The sequence below is a fragment of the Ostrinia furnacalis genome, unplaced genomic scaffold (assembly GCF_004193835.3).
Source record: "Ostrinia furnacalis isolate ACB-3 unplaced genomic scaffold, ASM419383v2 OfSCF0197, whole genome shotgun sequence".
Lineage (NCBI taxonomy): Eukaryota > Metazoa > Arthropoda > Insecta > Lepidoptera > Crambidae > Ostrinia > Ostrinia furnacalis.
Window position 1 is genome coordinate 386,927 of NW_021130436.1, and position 20,876 is coordinate 407,802.

A 20,876-nucleotide genomic window follows, 5' to 3' on the forward strand; every position below is an offset into this window, starting at 1 on the left:
TCTAGTATAAGGTTAGCCACTTACTTCAGATCCATCTCTCCATCAATCCGCACTGAGCCGGCGTGGTAGAGTAAGCACCGCCTGCGTCCTGCGGTGGACATCTTCTGGCTGAAAAGAAAAGATAATCAGTAGCTCATGTCAGGCGAAAATGATGATGACGATGTCTTTGTCAAGACTGCAGAGACAGACTCATAGACAATGTCGTCTCAGTGTCAATCAGTATACAGTAAAAAAGTTGTTTTTAAAGTAGCATTATCAAGTGAATTGAAACCAGAAATCAAATACTTACAAAAAATACAATCAGTCTAAAAATTGTTTAGTGATTCTACTTTTTTGTAACTTTATTTCTAACAATAGGTATTTCCTTCTTATTTCCTATTCATCCAGCTTACTAACGTTATATTTTCTCTGAATTACAGAAGCCATGGCGCCGCCAAGCTACGACGAGGTCATGGGCATCCAGTACCCTGGCTATCAATCAGGCCAGCAGCCCATCACACAGCCAATCACCCACGCCATGGCCCATGGCTCGTCCACAGACATACCCGGAGTCCACACCGTCAACACCACGAATACCCCAAGAAGTAATGAGATAGCAACCGATGCGCCCGCGGTCGTTACGGTCACGAACGAACAGAGAAGGACATCGATAGCTGTTAGAGCGTGATAGTGCTACAGCGGGTTCACACGTTTGCCTCAACATTTTCGTATGCTACCCACACTTTTTAGTATACGAAAACGACGGTACTACCGAATCGGATAACTTAAAAATGTATTGTGAATACGTTTTTTTGTCATAAAGTGAATTCGATTCGGTAAAACCGGAATAGTGTGAACGTGCTGTTATAATAACGTTATTTTAAGTCTTCCAATAGTGTTGATAACGTTACACGTTACCTAGTCGTGAACTGCTTTTGTGATACATTCCTAAATACAACACTACCGTTACTGTTATTTGGTAATAGTTATACAGCCATATTATTAATAAAAATGCATTTTTCTTGTATAAATTAATGGGATAAAGTAGAAAAATCATATGTTGTGAACAATGAGATCTACGTTATAAAAATGTTACTACGGTACATTGAAAACAAAGCAGTATTTATTTTTTTACCTCATATAATCCGTCTTTAAAAGGACGCAAGACTGATTATTATGGTTTGGTAAAGAGTGTATGGTATTTAAAAATAACAATCGAACAATACGAAGGCGTATTGAAGTCAGCCACTGGTGGCTACCTGTGTATATTTTGTATAAAGTTATAGGTATTCAATTATATTTTATTATTTGTTAAGTAAAATGTTGTTGTTATTTATTTAACCTATACTTAAGAATTATTTATTAATCAAATCAACAAATAAAATATTTCCATGGCAAAAATATTTAATTTTCCAAGCTGAAAACATAAGAAAATCAAGCGCATGATACATAACATATAACATGGACCCAAGGAAAACAAAGAATCAATAAATTAAGGAGCTCGTTGTAGCCGCTTAAAATAATTGTAACTACTTTTAGACCTAACCACTAAAAGACACAGACACATTTAAAAACAAGGTTAAAAATTAAAGACTGTAACATACTTTTAGAAAAAAATTCAATCTTAGAATAAAACTTATTTTTAAGAGAACAATAAGTACCTACTTAGGTCTAATAATGTTCGTACCTGACCCACTAAAGATGACCAATGAAAAATAGTAAGGTTGTGGAAAGACGCTTGTGCAAGAGGCCGAGCTGCATTCTATGCAGACTTATTACCCAGCAGTGGACTTTGTATGGCTGTAGATGATGACATGCTCTTCAAAAAGGAGACTGCGGATATATCACGCCGACTAAAATAAATAAAGATCTACTAGACCAGCTTTAAATTTACGCCTGATAAAAACATGTTTGCATAAAAACAGAACAGTAACTAACTAGTGCAGTCCAAACCATCTACGTAAAAATGGTAAGTTAATGCAATATCATTGGAACGTGTGTTGCCTTTGAAGTTTTTTAAGGCAAATTTTGTTTATGTGAACCTGTGCAAGTCTGGCAGATTCTGCCAGGCACTTACATACATTATAGGCTTTAATTAAATTCGTCCGTGTTCATTCTTTATGAAGTTTTATTTACTCATAAGTATGTGTTACCTAAATGCACTCTTACTCTTAATTCACTCACTACTTATCAAAACAAAATCGATCGTTCCATCCCAATGAAGTCCACTGCTGCTTATGCGCTGCCCGCCATCTACACCAAGACATTAATATCCAATATCGAATCACATTTATGTGTAACTAGCTGTGCCCCGCGGTGTTACTCGCAGTAAATTGTAGCCTATGTGTTAATCCAGGGTATCAGCTAACTCCATAACAAATACTAAAATCGCTCCAGCCGTTTAGACGTGAATAAGTGACAAACATACATACTCACAAACCCTCGGCTTTATTTATTAGTGTGTTGTGATACTTTGCAGTCATCAGCTAACTCAATGTCTGAAAAAATGTCTGTTTCAGGGTTTCCCATTTATTTTTATCTTCGAACAAAAGATAAAATCATCGTACAATTTCGAAACGCAAATGTTCAACAACTCTTTATTTGTTTGTTTACTCGAAACAATGTGATCATCTTAATTGAATCATCATGTTAAAGTATTTTAAGACATCTGTTAATATTTACTTTGAAATTATTTAGAAAAACCTACTCAGTTACTCACTGAATGATAAAGTATGTGCATGGTTATTTTTAACTTTCTTGAGGTTTTTAATTTCCATTTTCGTCAATTTGTAGTAAAATCAGATTACGTTTAGAAAACTAACTAACTATTTTACATTAAGTTTCAGAGAAAAAGTTGTTATTCTACAATGAGTTCATAGTAGATTCAAGAAAAAACGTGTATGTTAAATAAACGCAAAAAATGGGTTTCTTTATTGAAAATATGCAATAAATCACAATACTTATTTTATTTTTCAAAGGATTTGAATATATTAAATACATAAAGTCACTCACATCATTACCCAATAAAGCCGTTCGCCCATAGTTAGTTTTTGGTAGAATGTATAAAACAAGTAATTTAACCTCTTGTAAAACTGCCTGTTCATAACTTCAAACACTGAAGCCGGAAGTGCATGAAGCGATAACTATAAGATGCTATAGAAAAGTATCGTCACTCTCACGTCGCGCCACAGTCGCGTGTCAATCCTGCCAGTCATATCAAGGGTGTGTGGGTCTAATTACGCTTGCAATGAAACGTAATGGCCAATTCAAGTGCGCGTATAACGACCCAAGAGCACATGTTTTATTTTAGGGTCAGCCCGGCAATTGTCATTAAGAGCAAGCACTGTAATGTCACATGCAATTTCACTCGATACAAATAAAGCTTATTGGGTTGGGAGGGTGAACGACTAAAGCACAAATGTAGCGATAAGCGAATATAATAGAAGTTCGTTCGTTCGTTCGTTTCAGCCGAAAGACGTCCACTGCTGGACAAAGGCCTCCCCCAAGGATTTCCACAAAGACCGGTCCTGCGCCGCTTGCATCCAGGTACTTCCCGCGACCTTCACCAGATCGTCGGTCCAACTAGTGGGAGGCCTGCCCACGCTACGTCTTCCAGCTCGTGGTCGCCACTCAAGAACTTTCCTGCCCCAGCGGCCATCAGCTCTTCGAGCTATGTGCCCCGCCCACTGGCTGATAATAGAAGTACCTGATTCAAATACAAAGCTGGGATTCTGGTTTAGGAAAAAATAATTTTGTAGCTGTTTACTAAGTATTACATATTTTTTTAACTGGTATTATAATGCAACTTAAAAATAAATAAAAGCTTTAAGGTGATTGGTTAAGCAGGACTATAAAAATCACTAATCGTTCGTTCGTTTCAGCTGAAAGACGTCCACTGCTGGACAAAGGCCTACCCAAGGATTTCCACAAAGACCTATCCTGCGCCGCTCGCATCCAGGCACCTCCCGCGACCCTCACCAGATCGTCGATCCACCTAGATGGAGGCCTGCCCATGCTACGTCTTCCGGCTCGTGGTCGCCACTCAAGAACTTTCCTGCCCCAGCAGCCATCAGTTCTACGAGCTATGTGTCCCGCCCACTGCCGCTTGCTAATTGTTAAAATGTGAAAACCACTGAAATTTTTAATCCTGTGCAAATTGTACTAGCAGACTCAGATACGTAAAATAGTATAATTTCATAAAACTTTTGAAAAACTTCAAAGTTCTTCCTTTGCTTTTTCCTGGCAAATATAGAAAGAAGGTAAAATGATTTCTCACATGTGCCGATATCCATTCGAAGCTTTCCAACGTCTATTTCTATGAGTATCTTTCACCAGCACCTGTCACGTAATACTCAGTAAAGGCTGAGGCCTCGTAACACTTGGTTCGTGACGGTAATCACACATAATCGCTTCGATTTAAATCGATACAACGTTGTGACACGTTCGATCTGATTAGAGATTATATCATAGTTTTAAACACTTTGAAAGCCTTCACATAAGATCAAAATGCTGGTGGGAGAGATCGTCTTTAACGAGGTCTATTAACGCGTGTATTCTTTTACAAAGTATCTTTATAATTTCCTGTGACTCAATCAAACTTGTACTTGATAGACTTTTACAAACATAAAGGTGCAAGTTCGTAGCCGACTGACTGCACGCAGCAGCAGCAGACGTCAGTTTCTATGGTAAAAGTGCTTTTTAAGCCTATTTACAGAAATAAATGAGTTTTATGACTTTTTATGAGTTTTATGTATTTTTACGAAATATTTCCAGGTGTCGCGACGTGTCGCTTACTGCGAATGGTATTTTTCATAGAAATACATAGAAACCAGTAATGTCGCTGCGACACGTCGTCTGTCATCTGCTGCTGCCTCATGTCGTCCGCTTACCTTAATACACGCCGTTTGCGCACTAAATTTTTTTATGTATTAATAAAAGTAACGCAAACTCTTATCGTATCAAAAGTTATATCTTAAAGTAGAGAAAGAAAAAAAAATGTTTAAACATCATCACAGCTGGACTTTAAGTTTCCCCTCATCTGAGCTTTACCCGATTGCGCCAGAAGGACGATTATATTGTTACATCGACACATTCACAAACGATGCTTGCTTAAGTGAAGCAGCAAATTGAATGCACAGCGTTGAATAGAGCTCTGTAATTGGTTCGTGTGTAACCCTGTGCGTCCACGCGCACTGTGAGACCTCATAGTAATATTTGTGAAAACGGGCGTAATGTTTGCTGAGATGTTATTATAGTCTTCTATCTAAATTATCCCCATGAAAACAAAATTCCTGTTATGTGTTACCATAGGGGTCACTTAAAAATTATGGATTACTAGCTTTCCGCCCGCGGCTTCGCCCGTGTGGAATTTTGTCTGTCACAAAAAAACTTTATCGCGCGCGTCCCTGTTTCAAAAACCGGGATAAAAACTATCCTATGTTCTTTCCCGGGACTCAAACTATCTCTATGCCAAATTTCATCAAAATCGGTTGCGAGGTTTAAGCGGGAAAGCGTAACAGACAGACAGACAGACAGACAAACAGACAGACAGACAGACCACAGACAGACAGAGTTACTTTCGCATTTATAATATTAGTTGGGAAGTAGGTACATTATTTGATTCGGTAGGTAGTACCAAATAAATAAATAAATAATACGATTACTTTACTTACTACGAATGAAATAAAGCAATTAAAAGCAGCGCCTTTAAACTAATCGCTACGATTATAGCCTTTAATATTATTACAATGTTAGCATAATTTCGCAGTTAAATATTATGCATGTTATTAATAAAATTTACCAAAACAAATCGATCAACTTGTGTGTCGATCGCGACATGTCACCTTCGCTTCAACGACCGTAATAATAATTACGTGTGCAAATCCAATAGCTTTACTAATTCGCGGACCGGTTAAAGTAACTAAATACAGTTATCAAATTATTATTTGGAACATTATATTCAAGGAAAAGTATCGGGCAGGTAACAGGTTTAGATGAAAATTTGAATCGATTTTCAATCGATAGGTATGTCTTTCGAGATAAAAACGCATTGCTAACACAATTACCTATTTAGTACATAATAACAAAAAAGCGCAATAATGTATGTAGTATGTAAGTAGGTACATGTTGTTGCCCAAAAGTATTCTTCGTCGTATCACATAGCTAGAACATAAACAAGATGTGGTTATAATAATATACGCAATAGTTAAAATACGTAATTTGTAAAAATAAAGAATACAGGTTCCCAATACCTGTTTAGTTTTTTCATGACGTCATGTCTATAAAATAATGCACGAAACAAAATAATTGTTTTACAAACATAAACAAAAACGGGCGGTAACAAAACGGTTCACTAATCGAAATAATCATCAGACTTGACCAAACCCAAAACCCCGCAGACATCAGTACCTCTAGTACGAAAAACTTTCGAGTTCGTTTCGTTGCGAAAAATTTTGTATGAAAAATTAAACAGCGCCCCCTAGGGCGGCTATAATATAGGGGGCGCTGTTTAATTTTTCATACAAAATTTTTCGATGACACTTTGAATACGCAACGAAACGAACTCGAAAGTTTTTCGTACTAGAGGTACAGAGGTGGAATAATTGTGTAAAGCAATCGTTATCATTTGACAGTTCATAACGTACGATTATTCTGTCAAAGGCTTTGTTTAACGGATCTTATTTTTTGTCGGCCAATATTTTGGTCGGCTTCTAAATACTTTACTTTGTATGAGAAATCGGCCGATACCATGGAAACATAACTTACCAAATCGGTGTAGGTATGCATAATTATTTTCATACTTGTTCACACTGATTAAAAGCCGACAAAAAGTTTGCAGTGCGCATGGATTCTAAATCAAAAGAACATCAAGAAAGTTAGTAAAGAAGTTTTAAACAAAATCTACTCACCATAGCACGCGCTTGCCGAACAGTACCTAATGGCGGTCTCGTTTCAAACACTTCACTTAATCACAGTCAATGTTCTATGGCCATTCACAGTATTTCAGTCTTCAAAAAAAAGCCTCACCAAGTAAAACCGCACACAAACACCAATATTAAGTATTTGAAGCACATTTTGACAAATATCACGTTCGCAATAATATTTTTTAATGGATTGTCTACTGCTGGTTTCATTTTATAGAAGGTACTGAAAAAAATTTAAATTGAATTTGTGTTTGACATTTACTTTTTTTTAAATATAGTTTGTGACAAAGGAAATGAGTGATATTCTCATACTTATTATTTTGGTATCACATGCTATTGTTTATTGTTTTATTCGTAGGCTACAGGTATTCATAATATTCATACGCCTGCATCAAGTAATTTTATTTGCTTTATTTGTCCTCATCAAAATGGAGACGCCATGTTAACAAAAGAATTTTCCGAACAATCGTGAGATTTGAATTTCGAACGTCAAAATTCGAAGTTGGAATAAGACGATGGCATTATGACATACAGCCCGATCTTCAGTTAGTTCAATAGAACATTTTTGAATTTGGAACATACAGAAATTGATTTTATCAACCGACTTAAAAAAAAGGAGGAGGTTCTCAATTCGACCCGTATGTTTTTTTTTGAAAATAGAAAACATTGCTAATGCGAATCCATCGTACAATGAAACAAGGGCGCCCAAATGTTTTCATGATTTTATTACTAATATTTTAAATATTAACATGCACAATTAGGGCTATATTTCACCGGGACACCATGGCGGCGCAACCAGTCGCCGGCTACCAACAAAATGTATACAGCTCTATAGAGAGTTACTCACCTGGTGTCCGTTTGGTTGCGCCGCCATGGTGTCCCGGTGAAATATAGCCCTTAGTTTTCCTTTTTCAACCGACTTGAAAAAAAAGGAGGAGGTTCTCAATTCGACCCGTATTTTTTTTTTTTTCTATGTTTGTTACGCGATAACTCCGCCAATTATNATTGCAACAAAATAGTGACATTGTATGTGTAAACAAACAATATCATCCATTAAAGGCTCCAGACATCAGTATGCAGCAGAATCAGCGCAATAAAGAAATAGCGCAATATTTTGTTGCAATTTCTTACAAAACTTGCGCGCAAAAAGCAAATCTAGTATGAAAATCATCAAACTTCTAATGCTCGTAACTCAGTTCAGACTAAGTTTAGAGGTGTACATGTCATAGTAAGTTTGGTTTATTACACTATTTTGTAATCAAAAAACAAAGTTTGGTCGATGGCCGCGCAAAAAAAAAGAAGACGCCACCTTCCATACAAAATCTGGCATTGCCATTTGCGTTTGACATTTTCTTTTTTTTTAACATAGTTTGTGACGAAAAAAATTAGTGATATTCTCATACTTATTATTTTGGTATCACATGCTATTGTTTATTGTTTTATTCGTAGGCTACATAACATATTACGATAAATAAGAATAAGTATGGAAAATACAGGACGCGCCTGCATTAAGTAATTTTATTTGCTTAATTTGTCCTCATCAAAATAGAGACGCCATCTTATCAAAATAATTTTCCAAACAATCGTGAGATTTGAATTTCGAATGTCAAAATTCGAAGTTGGAATAAGACGATGGCATTATGACATACAGCCCGATCTTCAGTGAGTGTACAAATAATAGAACATTTGAATTTGGAACATACAGAAATTGATTTTATTTGAAAATAGAAAACATTGCTAATGCGAACCCATCGTGAAATGAAACAAGGGCGCCCAAATGTTTTCATTATTTTGTTACTAATATTTTAAATATTAACATGCACAATAAGTTTTCCTTTTTACTGTAAAAAGTATAGTAAAGTTAAATCATAATCAATTAGGCTTATTTGGATAACGTTTTACATTTGTCATGTATTGTCAACGAATTAGCATGTATGTCGCCTTCAGAATCAATCACATGACTGTAATTGTCAGTAATTATTCAACTAATCGCCATGGAGGCCGCCATCAATCCACATCCGTAGAGGCATTGCTCAAATTCTAGCAATGAATCGAAATGGGTACTTTGCATTATGCATGTAGTAAAGGTGTTTTCGGAAAATGTATATGAATGAATGTAATTTAAAAAAAAACCGGCCAAGTGCGAGTCGGGCTCGCACACCGAGGGTTCCGCCGTACAAACGTAGCGGTTTACAATTTATGACGTATTAAATCAAATTACTTACTTGATTCCGTTGCGAGTAGTGGCGAATTTCAAAATATGCGGTATGATTATTTTTCCTACCTCAGCGTTTTGAATTTTTGCGTTGATTTAGAATTTCTCACAGTTTAGAGGCAATTAGATTTAAGAAGTGTTTGATATGAATTTCAACTTTAATATCTCTACGCGTTCATGTGAAAAAGGGTAGGTAGTAAGTTTATAATTATTAAAAAAATATTTTATGTCATGTAAGCAAAAATAATATTTTAAATTTTATACAGGGTGTCCCGTAATGTAACGTCAAGCCGGAACTGGGTGTTGAGGCAAGTTGTGCTGGTTATCAGAAAAATATAAAAAAAAATCTATGTGGCATATTTTAAAAATAATAGGCATTTAAAAAAAATAAAAAATTCTTCTCCAGGTGACGGTCCTTTTACTCGTGTTGCCACAAATCTTCACTTTTTCCAAATTTTTTTTTTCATCAACAGCCCTTTACAGTCCACTGCTGGACTATGAGCCTCCTCCACTATAGTGGAGGGTTTTGCCATAATCTCCACGCTTGGCAGGCGGGTTGGAGATCGCAGTTTAAAAGATTGATGTTTTTCAGAGAGCGCTGCTGCCCATTCTCTGTTTGATGTGTAGTCCCTAAGTCGCCTCTTACGACACCCGCGGGAAGAGTAGGGGTTGGTGACAAATGTATTCTACTCTGCCGTCACCACACGGCTTGTACTTTACGGTGGCCCCTGCTTGTTCCTAATTACTTAGCTTCATAAACTTGTCCATCTCAATAATAAGTTGTATCGGGTTATCGTTCATAGCCGTCAAAAATATTCGTCTTACAAAACAATCGTGCGATATCAAATATGTTTTGTGATTTTTTGATAAGAAACGAATACCAGATAGGTTTTGCATTTCGCACTTAATGGATGGATAGAGCTGTTTAATCTGTGGAAATGGACCTATGGGCAGAGATTACATAATAGTTACTGACATGGCAGAGGGTCTATAAAAATCAATTCAATCAAAGTGCTCAATAAAATCGCAAACCAGTCGAAAAATGGTCGATAAGCCTTTTTTTGTATGGAGTTTTGACTTATTCAATTCTCGATTCGATCAAAAAGTGCAAATAGTCTAGGGGGGGCAGTTTAGGAAAATGGTGTTGTTACCCACATGAAGACAATGCAGTAGGTACCCTTTTATTGAGTTGAAAATAGGTATTGAAAATTTTACCCATATAAATAGTGGAGAATGGTGATGATCAGGTTCTGAAGAAAATCTGTGAGTACCTTATGCTTTTCTTAATTGGAAAAATACTAACAAGTCACTCATTATGTTATTTATTGATTTGCGTAGGAAATCTAGTTCGTACTTCTTATTCTATGTACCTCCCGATAAGGCTAACGGTACACATAGTATGGCTGATCAAGGTTGATCTGTTTATATAAATATTTTTTTCTTCATGCCCTTTTCTAAAGCTGCAGAAGGTTTGTTAAATAAGACTGCTGGTAAAGTGTCTATTTATTTTGCTAAATCATCATCATCATCAACATCATCTCAGCCATAGGACGTCCACTGCTGAAAATAGGCCTCCCCCAATGCTTTCCATGTTGCCCGGTTGGTAGCGGCCTGCGTTCAGCGCCTTCCTGCTACCTTTATGATGTCGTCGGTCCACCCTGTGGGTGGACGTCCTATGCTGCGTTTTGCTTGCATTTTGCTAAACAATTAGCTTTAATATTTTTTTATGGGACAGGAGGCAAACGAACAGACGGATCACCTGATGGTAACTGATTACCGCCGCCCGTAGACAGCCGCTGCCCCGGGAGAGTTACAGGTGCGTTGCCGGCCTTTAAGGTATGTACTGCTGCTGCTGCTCTTATCTTATAAGATTTTAGGTCGAATCAGTCCGAATACACCGCAGACGACAGTCCATTCCACAGTTATATTTTAAAATAAAACAATCACAATAAATATGTGTTAGATATGTCATTGGTTCCCAAACTTATTTGAGACGCGCCCCCTTTCAACCGTACAAAAAATTCCGCGCCCCCCCTCCTCCAGTCAAGATTATTTATTGGTCGTATCGAGCAGGCTAGAATACATTCTCTCAGCGGTCGCAGGTTTCTTAAAGATGGCCCGCGCCCCCCTTTAAAGGTCTGTGTGCTCCCCCTGGGGGGCGCGCCCCCCGTTTTGGGAACCAATGCCCTAGCTAGATGTAGGATAGTCCGAGTCAAATCACACGATTCGTTGCGGCGCCACACCGCGCGATACGCCGAAATCTTTGAGATGCGACACCGCGCAACGCACGATGTGTTGCGTTTTGGACCAAAGCCTTTGGTTTCGAGTAAGTAAATAGTGTAAAAACCGTAATTCCAACAATAAAGCGACACAGCCCGAAGGCCGCCCCAGCTATTGACAGGTGACATGTAAGGGGCATTCCGCGCGATGCCCGCGACGAGCTTTACGCTCTAATAAGTTACAAATATGCGCACTTCTTTGGAAATAAATCGTTATCGTTTATTAATTGACTTCGCTTTTTGTGAGCTTATTCTTCTTTTTTAAAGATTACTCCATTTTATTTCGAAGGTTTTGTATTATTGTGGGACATGGGCTGTAGCTCCATTTCTTGATTAAGAGCGGTATGACTACTTACTTAGCATTTTTTACGCGACTTCGACCGCATATATTTTGATAAAAAGCCTTAAGAATTTACATCCTGTACTATGAGTTACTTTGATAGATAATATAATAATGCTGATGTGTAGTAATAATAATATCAATTCAAATTAGGCATCATAGCCCATAGCGTTTAGGCTTCCATTTTATTAGTTAATTACATCTTGAAATGGATAATAGGTAGCTGGATTTAGTTATGTTCTTAAATTATCGAGTCTAATTAATTAGCAATCAGGAAAATCGATTTGAAAGTATGTACTATGTAGGTACCCCGACAAAAAGTGCAGGAAGCCATTAGATGTATGTATCGCCCTTCCTAGTACTAGTACTTAGAAGCCGTTACGCTATCGACACAACTCGATATCTCTTTTTATTTCTTAACTAGCTGACGCGGCGAACTCTGTTCCGCCTTAAAGGCAATAAATAAGCCATCGCAATTTTTCCATAGATATTTGCTTACCGTTTAATAAATAATAAATAAAAAAATATCCTTAGACAATATACATTTATTACAGTGCGCTTCTAGTCCCAAACTCAACAAAGCTTGTACTATGGGTACTAGATAACGGATATAAACATACTTAAATACTTTTTTTTTTGTAAATACATACTTATTATATATAGAAAACACCCAGTCCAATACAAACAAATATGTTCATGCACACCAATGTTTGTACTGTGCGGGAATCGAACCCGCTACCTCTGCAATAGTAGTCCGTTTCGAACCACTACACCATACGGCCGACCTACGCTGGACTCGACAAACATTTTAAAACCAAAATCAGCTCAATCGGCCCAGCCGTTCTCGAGTTTTAATCAGACTAACGAACAGCAATTCATTTTTATTTATATGAGATTAGACGTTAAAACATATTCTGTTGACATTATCGTACTTCTTTCACGTATTATTAGCTTTTCTCTATAGGAAGAACTTCATGTTGCATTTTGTACTTAATTTTATTTTATTACCACTGACGAAAATATTATAATGCAAATGCGGGTGGGTGAAGAAAATTCACCGCGCCTGAGCAGATGACGACGCCACTACTCGACCACACTCGACAGTCTGCCCGCGACCGTGACTCGTGCGACCGAGTCGAAACGTTTAAGTGTTTATGTGTTCCCAAACCCCTTTTTATCGGACTGCGCCAGAAGGTTATTATTTTTATTAGTGAGAATTAACTATGTACGCTATTGTATACAACCATAATCAACTTCATACAGGGTACTACATATTTACCTACATTTTTTTGGTCAATCAGCAACTTTAAACTGTATGGTTTTTATCAGAGTAAATACAAATGAGTAGGTCATCTTCATAGAAACGCCCGAGCGCGGTTTGTATGTGAGCGCGCAAATACGTATGCGGCGCGCACGCACACAATGAAAAAATTTCACTGACCTACTCATTTGTATTTACTCTGTTTTTATGGTGTATGTATGTACGGAAGATCGACAAGACTTGGGGCGAGATCAAACGCGAAGCTCAAGACCGAACGCGATGGAGGACTGTTGTGGACGCCCTCCGCCCCATCTAGGGGACGTAGGACCTTAAGTCAAGTAAGTCATTTATGTACGAGTATATCCTCCATTTGCCTTTTTTATTTTTATTTTTTATTTTATTTTATTTATTTCGGAAATCAACGGCGATACATTACTGGTAATATTATACATTAGTATTGAATAAAACTTACAGCTAATTACAGATTTCCACAGAATATCATTATTGAGTTGGAAATGTCGAAACGTTTCGATAACCACATAACTATAAATTATGCTGACACTAAAACATTAAAAAAATTTATACTTTATGCTCCTTGTGTGCGTGCGTGCGTGCGNAAAAAGTTAATTATACTGTAACAAGTAGTAGAGTTAAACATAATAAATTATAGCCTGACCAGGAACATAAAAACCTTGGCATAGAGGCGCGTCAGTTGCATTTGATAGTGCAACACTGAGTACAGTCGTACCTGTGTTAAATTAATAGACTAACTTTATGTATCAGGATTCAGAATTACGGGCTAATTTGTTATTTTCATAAATTAACGAAAAAATATTATTATAGGTAACCTGGTTTAAATAAATTAAATGAAACCATCAATCGAGCTAGAACGATTTATTTTATTATTCATCTTTAATCAAATTCAGAACTTGAATATTCAACTGCAATGTCTGCTCATGAACGCTTCAAACTCGGTACTTCTTTCCCAATTCCATAAAATTCAACACTTAGAAAGTGACAAAAATCTTTAAAATAGGTAGTTGAAACAAACCACAGCTAATTTTCATAGTGGACTGTACTATACGATAAACATGTCAGTCAATTTGACAACCTTTGTCGGAAACATTATTCAATGAAAATATTGTCCGAACCCTTAGTATTTCTCTTCGCCAAATACTTTGACACAATGCAAACCACTTTTCTTTCACGACTATAAAAAGATTTTAGCAATTTAATTCACAAAATCAATTACGCACATTTAAAATAAAGTTTGTTTACACTTTGACAGCAATAGACTGACATGAAAGGTGACATGTCAATGAAGTTTTCAGTTACTGTTGCCATTAAAAGAAATTAGTACCATTAGTTTTCCGCAACATGGCGAGGGTTTTTATGTTCCTGGTCAGGCTATAATTAGGCTTATTTGGATAACGTTTTACATTTGTCATGTATTGTCAACGAATAAGCATGTAATGTCGCCTTCAGAATCAATCACATGACTGTAATTGTCAGTAATTATTCAACTAATCGCCATGGAGGCCGCCATCAATCCACATCCGTAGCATTGCTCAAATTCTAGTAATGATTCGAAATATGTAGTTTGTTATTACTTTATGCATGCAGTGAAGTTGTTTTCACAAAATGTTTATGAACGTATGTAATTTAAATAAATAAAATTAAATATCTTTGAACAATTTCACACATCACCAAAGTAATTAATTTAAGTTGAAAAACAAAATTACGGTGGCCCCTGCTTGTTCCTAATTACTTAGCTTCATAAACTTGTCCATCTCAATAATAAGTTGTATCGGGTTATCGTTCATGGCCGTCAAAAATATTCGTCTTACAAAACAATCGTGCGGTATAAATAATATTTTGTGATTTATTCGATAAGAAACGAACAGAAATAGTTTTTGCATTTCGCACTTAATCTGTGGATAGATAGAGCTGTTTAATCTGTAGAAATGGACCTATGGGTACTACTGCCGTGGGCTGCAAGACTTTAGAAAAATGGTGTTGCTACCCACATGAAGACAATGCAGGTGCTTTATTTATCTATAACGGAAATTTTACCCTTAAAGAAAATGATGAGTGGTGATGATCAGGCTCTGAAGAAAATCTGTGAGTACCTTACGCTTTTCATAAAATGGAAAAATACTAACAAGTTACTCATTATGTTATTTATTGATTTGCGTAGGAAATCTAGTTCGTACTTCTTATTCTATGTACCTCCCGATAAGGCTAACGGTACACATAGTATGGCTGATCAAGGTTGATCTGTTTATATGAGTATTTTTTTCTTCATGCCCTTTGCTAAAGCTGCAGAAGGTTTGTTAAATAAGACTGCTGGTAAAGTGTCTATTTATTTTGCTAAGTCATCATCATCATCAACATCATCTCAGCCATAGGACGTCCACTGCTGAAAATAGGCCTCCCCCAATGCTTTCCATGTCGCCCGGTTGGTAGCGGCCTGTGTCCAGCGCCTTCCTGCTACCTTTATGATTTTATTTATTTTTATTTATACTTTTGCACAAAAAAACTGTACAGTGGCGGACTTAATGCCGTAATTATGATGTCGTCGGTCCACCCTGTGGGTGGACGTCGCACGCTGCGTTTTGCTTGCATTTTGCTAAACAAGTAGCTTTAATATTTTTTTATGGGACAGGAGGCAAACGAACGGATCACCTAATGGCAACTGATTACCGCCACCCATAGACACCAGCAGCCCTGGGGGAGTTACAGGTGCGTTGCCGGTTTTAAAGGTTATGTATGCTCTCTTCTTGAAAGATTGTAGTTCGAATCGGTCCAGATACACCGCAGATGACAATCCATTCCACAGTTTGGTTGTGCTTTAAATTAAAATAATAAGAGCAAATAATGTGTTATTTAGCTCCGCCTGCGACTTGGTACCTGACCAACGCCTTGGTGACCTGCGCCCCTATTGGCTGTAGGATGATGTTATATAGCCTAAAGCCTTTCTCGATAATAGGCTATCCAACACATAATGAATTTTTCAAATCGGACTAGTAGTTCCCGAGATTAGGGCGTTCAAAAAACAAACTCTTTAGCTTCATTTTACCCGACTGCCCCAGAAGGAGGGTTATTTTATTTATCTTTGCGATGCGGCCGCTACACCGCAATGCATTGTGTGCTTTGGCTCTTGAGTAAGTAAATAGCGTAAAAACCGTAATTCCAACAATAAAGCGACACAGCCCGAAGGCCGCCCCAGCTATTGACAGGTGACATGTAAGGGGAATTCCGCGCGTTGCCCGCGACGCGCTTTACGCGCTAATAAGTTACAAATATGCGCACTTCTTTGGAAATAAATCGTTATCGTTTATTAATTGACTTCGCTTTTTGCGAGCTTCGTCTTCTTCTTAATGTGTGAAATCTATGGTATTTTAAGATTAAGTCCATTTATTTCGAATTTGTTGTATTATTGTGGGACATGGGCTGTAACTCCACTTCTTGAATAAGAGCGGTATTACTTAGCTTTTTTTACGCGACTTTTGATAAAAAGCCTTAAGTATTTACATCCTGTACTATGCCTTACTTTGATAATTATGTAATAAGGCTGATGTGTAATAATAATAATATCGATTCAAATTAGGCATCATAGCCCATAGCGTTTAGGCTTCCATTTTAGTTAATTACATCTTGAAATGGATAAGAGGTAGCTATATTAAGTAGGTAGTTCTTAAATTATCGAGTCTAATCGATTAGCAATCAGGAAAAATCGATTTGAAAGTGTGTAGGTACCCCGACAAAGAGTGCAGGAAGCCATTAGACGTATGTAACGCCCTTCCAAGTACTAGCAAGAAGCCGTTCTTACGCTATCGATACAACTCGATATTCCTTTTTATTTCTTAATTAGACGTTAAAACATAATCTGTTGACATAATTTTACTTCTTTCACGCAATATTAGCTTTTCTCTATACATAGAAAAAGACTGCCTTAAAATTTACCTAAAATTTAACAGTCATCCAACAAACTACGGTACAAGTACGCTATTTAATATTTTAAACTTTCATAATATTGCATTTTGTATTTACTTTGATTGGACGAAAATATTGTGCAAATGCGGGTGGGTGAAGAAAATTCACTGCGCCTGAGCAGATGACGCCACTGCTCGACAGTCTGCCCGCGACCGTGACTCGTGCGACCGAGTCGAAACGTTGTGTTTATGTGTTCTCAAACCCCTTTTTATCGGACTGCGCCACAAGGTTATTATTATTTTAGTGAGAATTAACTATGTACGCTATTGTATATCAAAAACCATAATCAACTTCATACACGGTACTACATATTTACCCACATTTTTTGGTCAATTCGGCAAAACTTTAAACTGTATGGTTTTTATCAGAGTAAATACAAATGAGTAGGTCATCTTCATAGAAACGCCCGAGCGCGGTTTGTATGTGAGCGCGCAAATACGTATGCGGCGCGCACGCACACAATGAAAAAATTTCACTGACCTACTCATTTGTATTTACTCTGTTTTTATGGTGTATGTATGTACGGAAAATCGGCAAGACTTGGAGCGAGATCAAACGCGAAGCTCAAGACCGAACGCGATGGAGGACTGTTGTGGACGCCCTCCGCCTAGGGTTTCTGCTCGAGCTTTCTCGAACTCGAGAAAACTCGAGAAATTTGGCTTCATTCGAGACGAGAAAAAAATTACCGGAGCTCGAGAATTCTCGAGTTTCGATTTTGAAGCTTAAATATTCTTAAAAGCCTATATTCTTAGACAAAAGTAAGTTTTTAATTATTTAATAGGTTAACGTTGCGTTTAGACTGGCCTAGTCTTTCCTTTTTTTAACTAATTTGATTTGAAAGTAATGATATTAACCGAAACTAATAATGTTCACCTACGAGTATGCTATATTTCATTATGTTTGTATAACTGACTGATTTAAAGACTGATTTTTTTTGTTAACTATCTGTTAGTTTAGGTACTCCTAAATACGTTTATTCAAGTCGTTATCTTTAAGTTTAAAAATTTATTTAAAAGTTTTTTTTTGTTGGTAAATGTAGGTTTATTATCGTAATTTTTCAATTAATTTGGACTTGTGTTCTTTGGAAAACAAGTGATTCAATTGGAGCTCCAGATATTTATGGTTATTAATCCTTAAAGTACACGCGACTTTATGACTTTTGTTCCTTTAGTTAATTACTAAGTTATAATTATCCTACTAAATCTACTAATATTATAAATGCGAAAGTTTGTGTGGATGTCTGGATGTTTGTTACTCTTTCACGCAAAAACTACTGAACGGATTTTGTTGAAACTTTACAGTATTATTGATTATAACCCAAACACATTATAACATTAATAAAAACCCGTGTTTTTATTAAATTTCAACCGATTTCAACAGTTTTAATTAAAAGACTCGAGACCCGAGAAAACTCGAGACTGGCCTCGAGAATTCCCGAAACTCGAGAAAAAAAATAAGTCGAGAAATCAGAAACCCTACCTCCGCCCCATCTAGGGGACATAGGACCTTAAGTCAAGTAAGTCATTTATGTACGAGTATATCCTCCATTTGCCTTTTTATTTTATTTTATTTTTCTTTATTTAGAAAACCAGTGCTCTTTATAATAATTATAAACAAACGGGTATTTTTGTTCTTAAAATTATATTAATTTTGATTAATTCTTTTTAAAATTATATTGTATCTTCCCCTTGCAATGAGTTCTAAATGACCTGGTGATGATGATGATGACGATTTAGCTCTTGGTAATGAATAAAATAGATCGATAGAACTGATCCATAAAAAACAGTTTGCAAGGGTTTTTCATTTTACCTACTGATCCTCATACATTATTTCTCCGTTAACGTCCGTCAATTAGTATCTTATGATGTAAGTAGTAAAGATCTATTTGAAATAGAAAATGCTATTATTATTTTAAAATACAAGCCTTACCGACCTTGAGCGTCAACCATTGTCAGCTTCGTTCAGTCACGCCAAATTAGGCCTCACAATAGTGGAGTGAACTCGATTGTTTTTGCGAACTATACAATACCAAATACAGTGTAACAAAACCTTTTTTGTGGCAAAATCGCACTTATTACAAGGTACGTAAGGTACCACAGTTAACGTTGATATGCTGTCCATACAAATAGGAAACTGTATTTTTAAATTCCTCTATCGTGAGTCGAGAAAAACAAGGAGGCTAATAAAATCTTGTCATAATTGTTACAGCATTGAGTACGTAGTACCTGGTAAGCATTAGTATATTCAGTTAGGCATTAATAAATAACTGATTTTCTAAATAGGCAGTGCGTAAAGTAAAATCTTAAATAAGGAAGTAAAGGAAAATCTTAAGGGAAGCAACTATGGTCAAAAGACATCAACGAGCTAGAATCTAAGTTTTTTTTTTCAGTTAAGTTAAATTTTTACTGATACTTTATCTTTTCTTAGTAAGGACGTACAATTTTATTTTAAAACTTTTGTTGTGTTTTTTTCTATACTATTACTCGTAGTATTGTAATTAAAGTTGTTGAACAAAAAGTTTTTAGCATTTGTGCCGACTAATAGCTCGTATTCTGTTATACAGGTTGCAAGAAACAGGTTAACAAAAACTTAAAGAGTAATTAATAACATCAATATAAAAAATTCCCGCGCGGTGTTTTCCATCACCAAACGCGATCTAGCGAAGCAACTTTTTGCTTTTATTATAATGTTACGCTAATACCATAATTTATTAGTCACCAAGCGAGTTCCCCAATGAACGAACAGTCATGCCAACAATAGTAACGTAGTAATACGAGGTTAAGCTTCTGAGATCTGGCAAGATCTGTGATTCATCTTAAAATCCTAGCTAAAGCAGTACGCTAAAGCATCTCAAAGCTAAAGCAGTACGGAAACTAGGCCCTTTCGGCGAGTTAAATACCTACACTTCAATTGAGTGTGAGGGTTGTCGCGCGGAGTCGTCCGCGCGCGTCCCTTTATCTGAAGTTTTTAGAGTGACTATGACACAGCTCAGCTATGGCTATAACGATACCGTGTTTTAACGTTTTAGATTTTTCACCATTAACAGTACTTACTTAGTTTTCAAAAAAATGTGTAACGTAATAAAAAAAACGTTCAACAATTCAACATAATACGATGTCTTTATTTTTTGTTAGTTAGATATAAGAAGTTACATATAAACTAGCAAATCCAAATCAAATTACTTATCAACTAGAACAGATAAATTGTTAAGAAGCGTAATTACGTAATTAATTAAGCATTTTATAAATAAAATTTAAATAAGTTTGATATTACTTTTTAAAAAAAGTAATATCAAACTACATATTTTCACCTTTCATTAAACGCAATACACTCGTGGCATGTTTTTAAAAATACAGCGGACAGACAGCGCATGCAATACAATTATGCGAGCGACACCCGCGACGGATGGACTGCGAGGTTCGCTTAGAGCTCGTGTAAAGCGTGCGTCTGTGTGCGTGAGTCTGATTTCGAGCGTTTGTATGAAGCTTCCGTACTGTTTGATTTATCTACTGTGGTTGTGTGATGTTTAAGGGTCATTTACATTAGAATATACCTACATAATTATTAATTATAGTTAAAAATTAAAACTAAAACTACCGCAAATAACAAAAAAAAATATAAACTCTTTGCACTTCAGGTTATGCCTACTTTTCATGTAAATCTACGTAAGCATCACTAATTAATATAGCTTTTTTGCAGTAATTTTAAACTAAACAACGAAATCAATATTTATTATCAATTGCGGTCACAGTGTCTCGCTTTGTTCGTTTCCAAAGTTCCATAATTACAAGTTTCATCAGTCGTAGTTTTTACTACGATTAGGTCCATACAAACCACAACACATCTAGCTTCTCTCTCATTTGTGTCTTATTCAGCTGTAATA

General features: G+C 36.4%; 2 protein-coding genes across 2 annotated transcripts in view; both read left to right on the forward strand.

Moving 5' to 3' along the window:
• LOC114355405 (uncharacterized) overlaps nucleotides 1-1,300 on the forward strand; it is a 57,758-nt gene extending 56,458 nt beyond the window's left edge. The window contains exon 3 of the mRNA XM_028308241.1: nucleotides 420-1,300. Coding sequence (XP_028164042.1) covers nucleotides 420-667 — 248 coding nt within the window. The 3' untranslated portion in view covers nucleotides 668-1,300. The remainder of the gene's footprint in view (nucleotides 1-419) is intronic.
• An 11,609-nt stretch (nucleotides 1,301-12,909) lies between these two features.
• LOC114355268 (uncharacterized) overlaps nucleotides 12,910-20,876 on the forward strand; it is a 51,915-nt gene continuing 43,948 nt past the window's right edge. The window contains exon 1 of the mRNA XM_028308050.1: nucleotides 12,910-12,930. The gene's annotated coding sequence lies outside the window, so the exon portion shown is untranslated. The remainder of the gene's footprint in view (nucleotides 12,931-20,876) is intronic.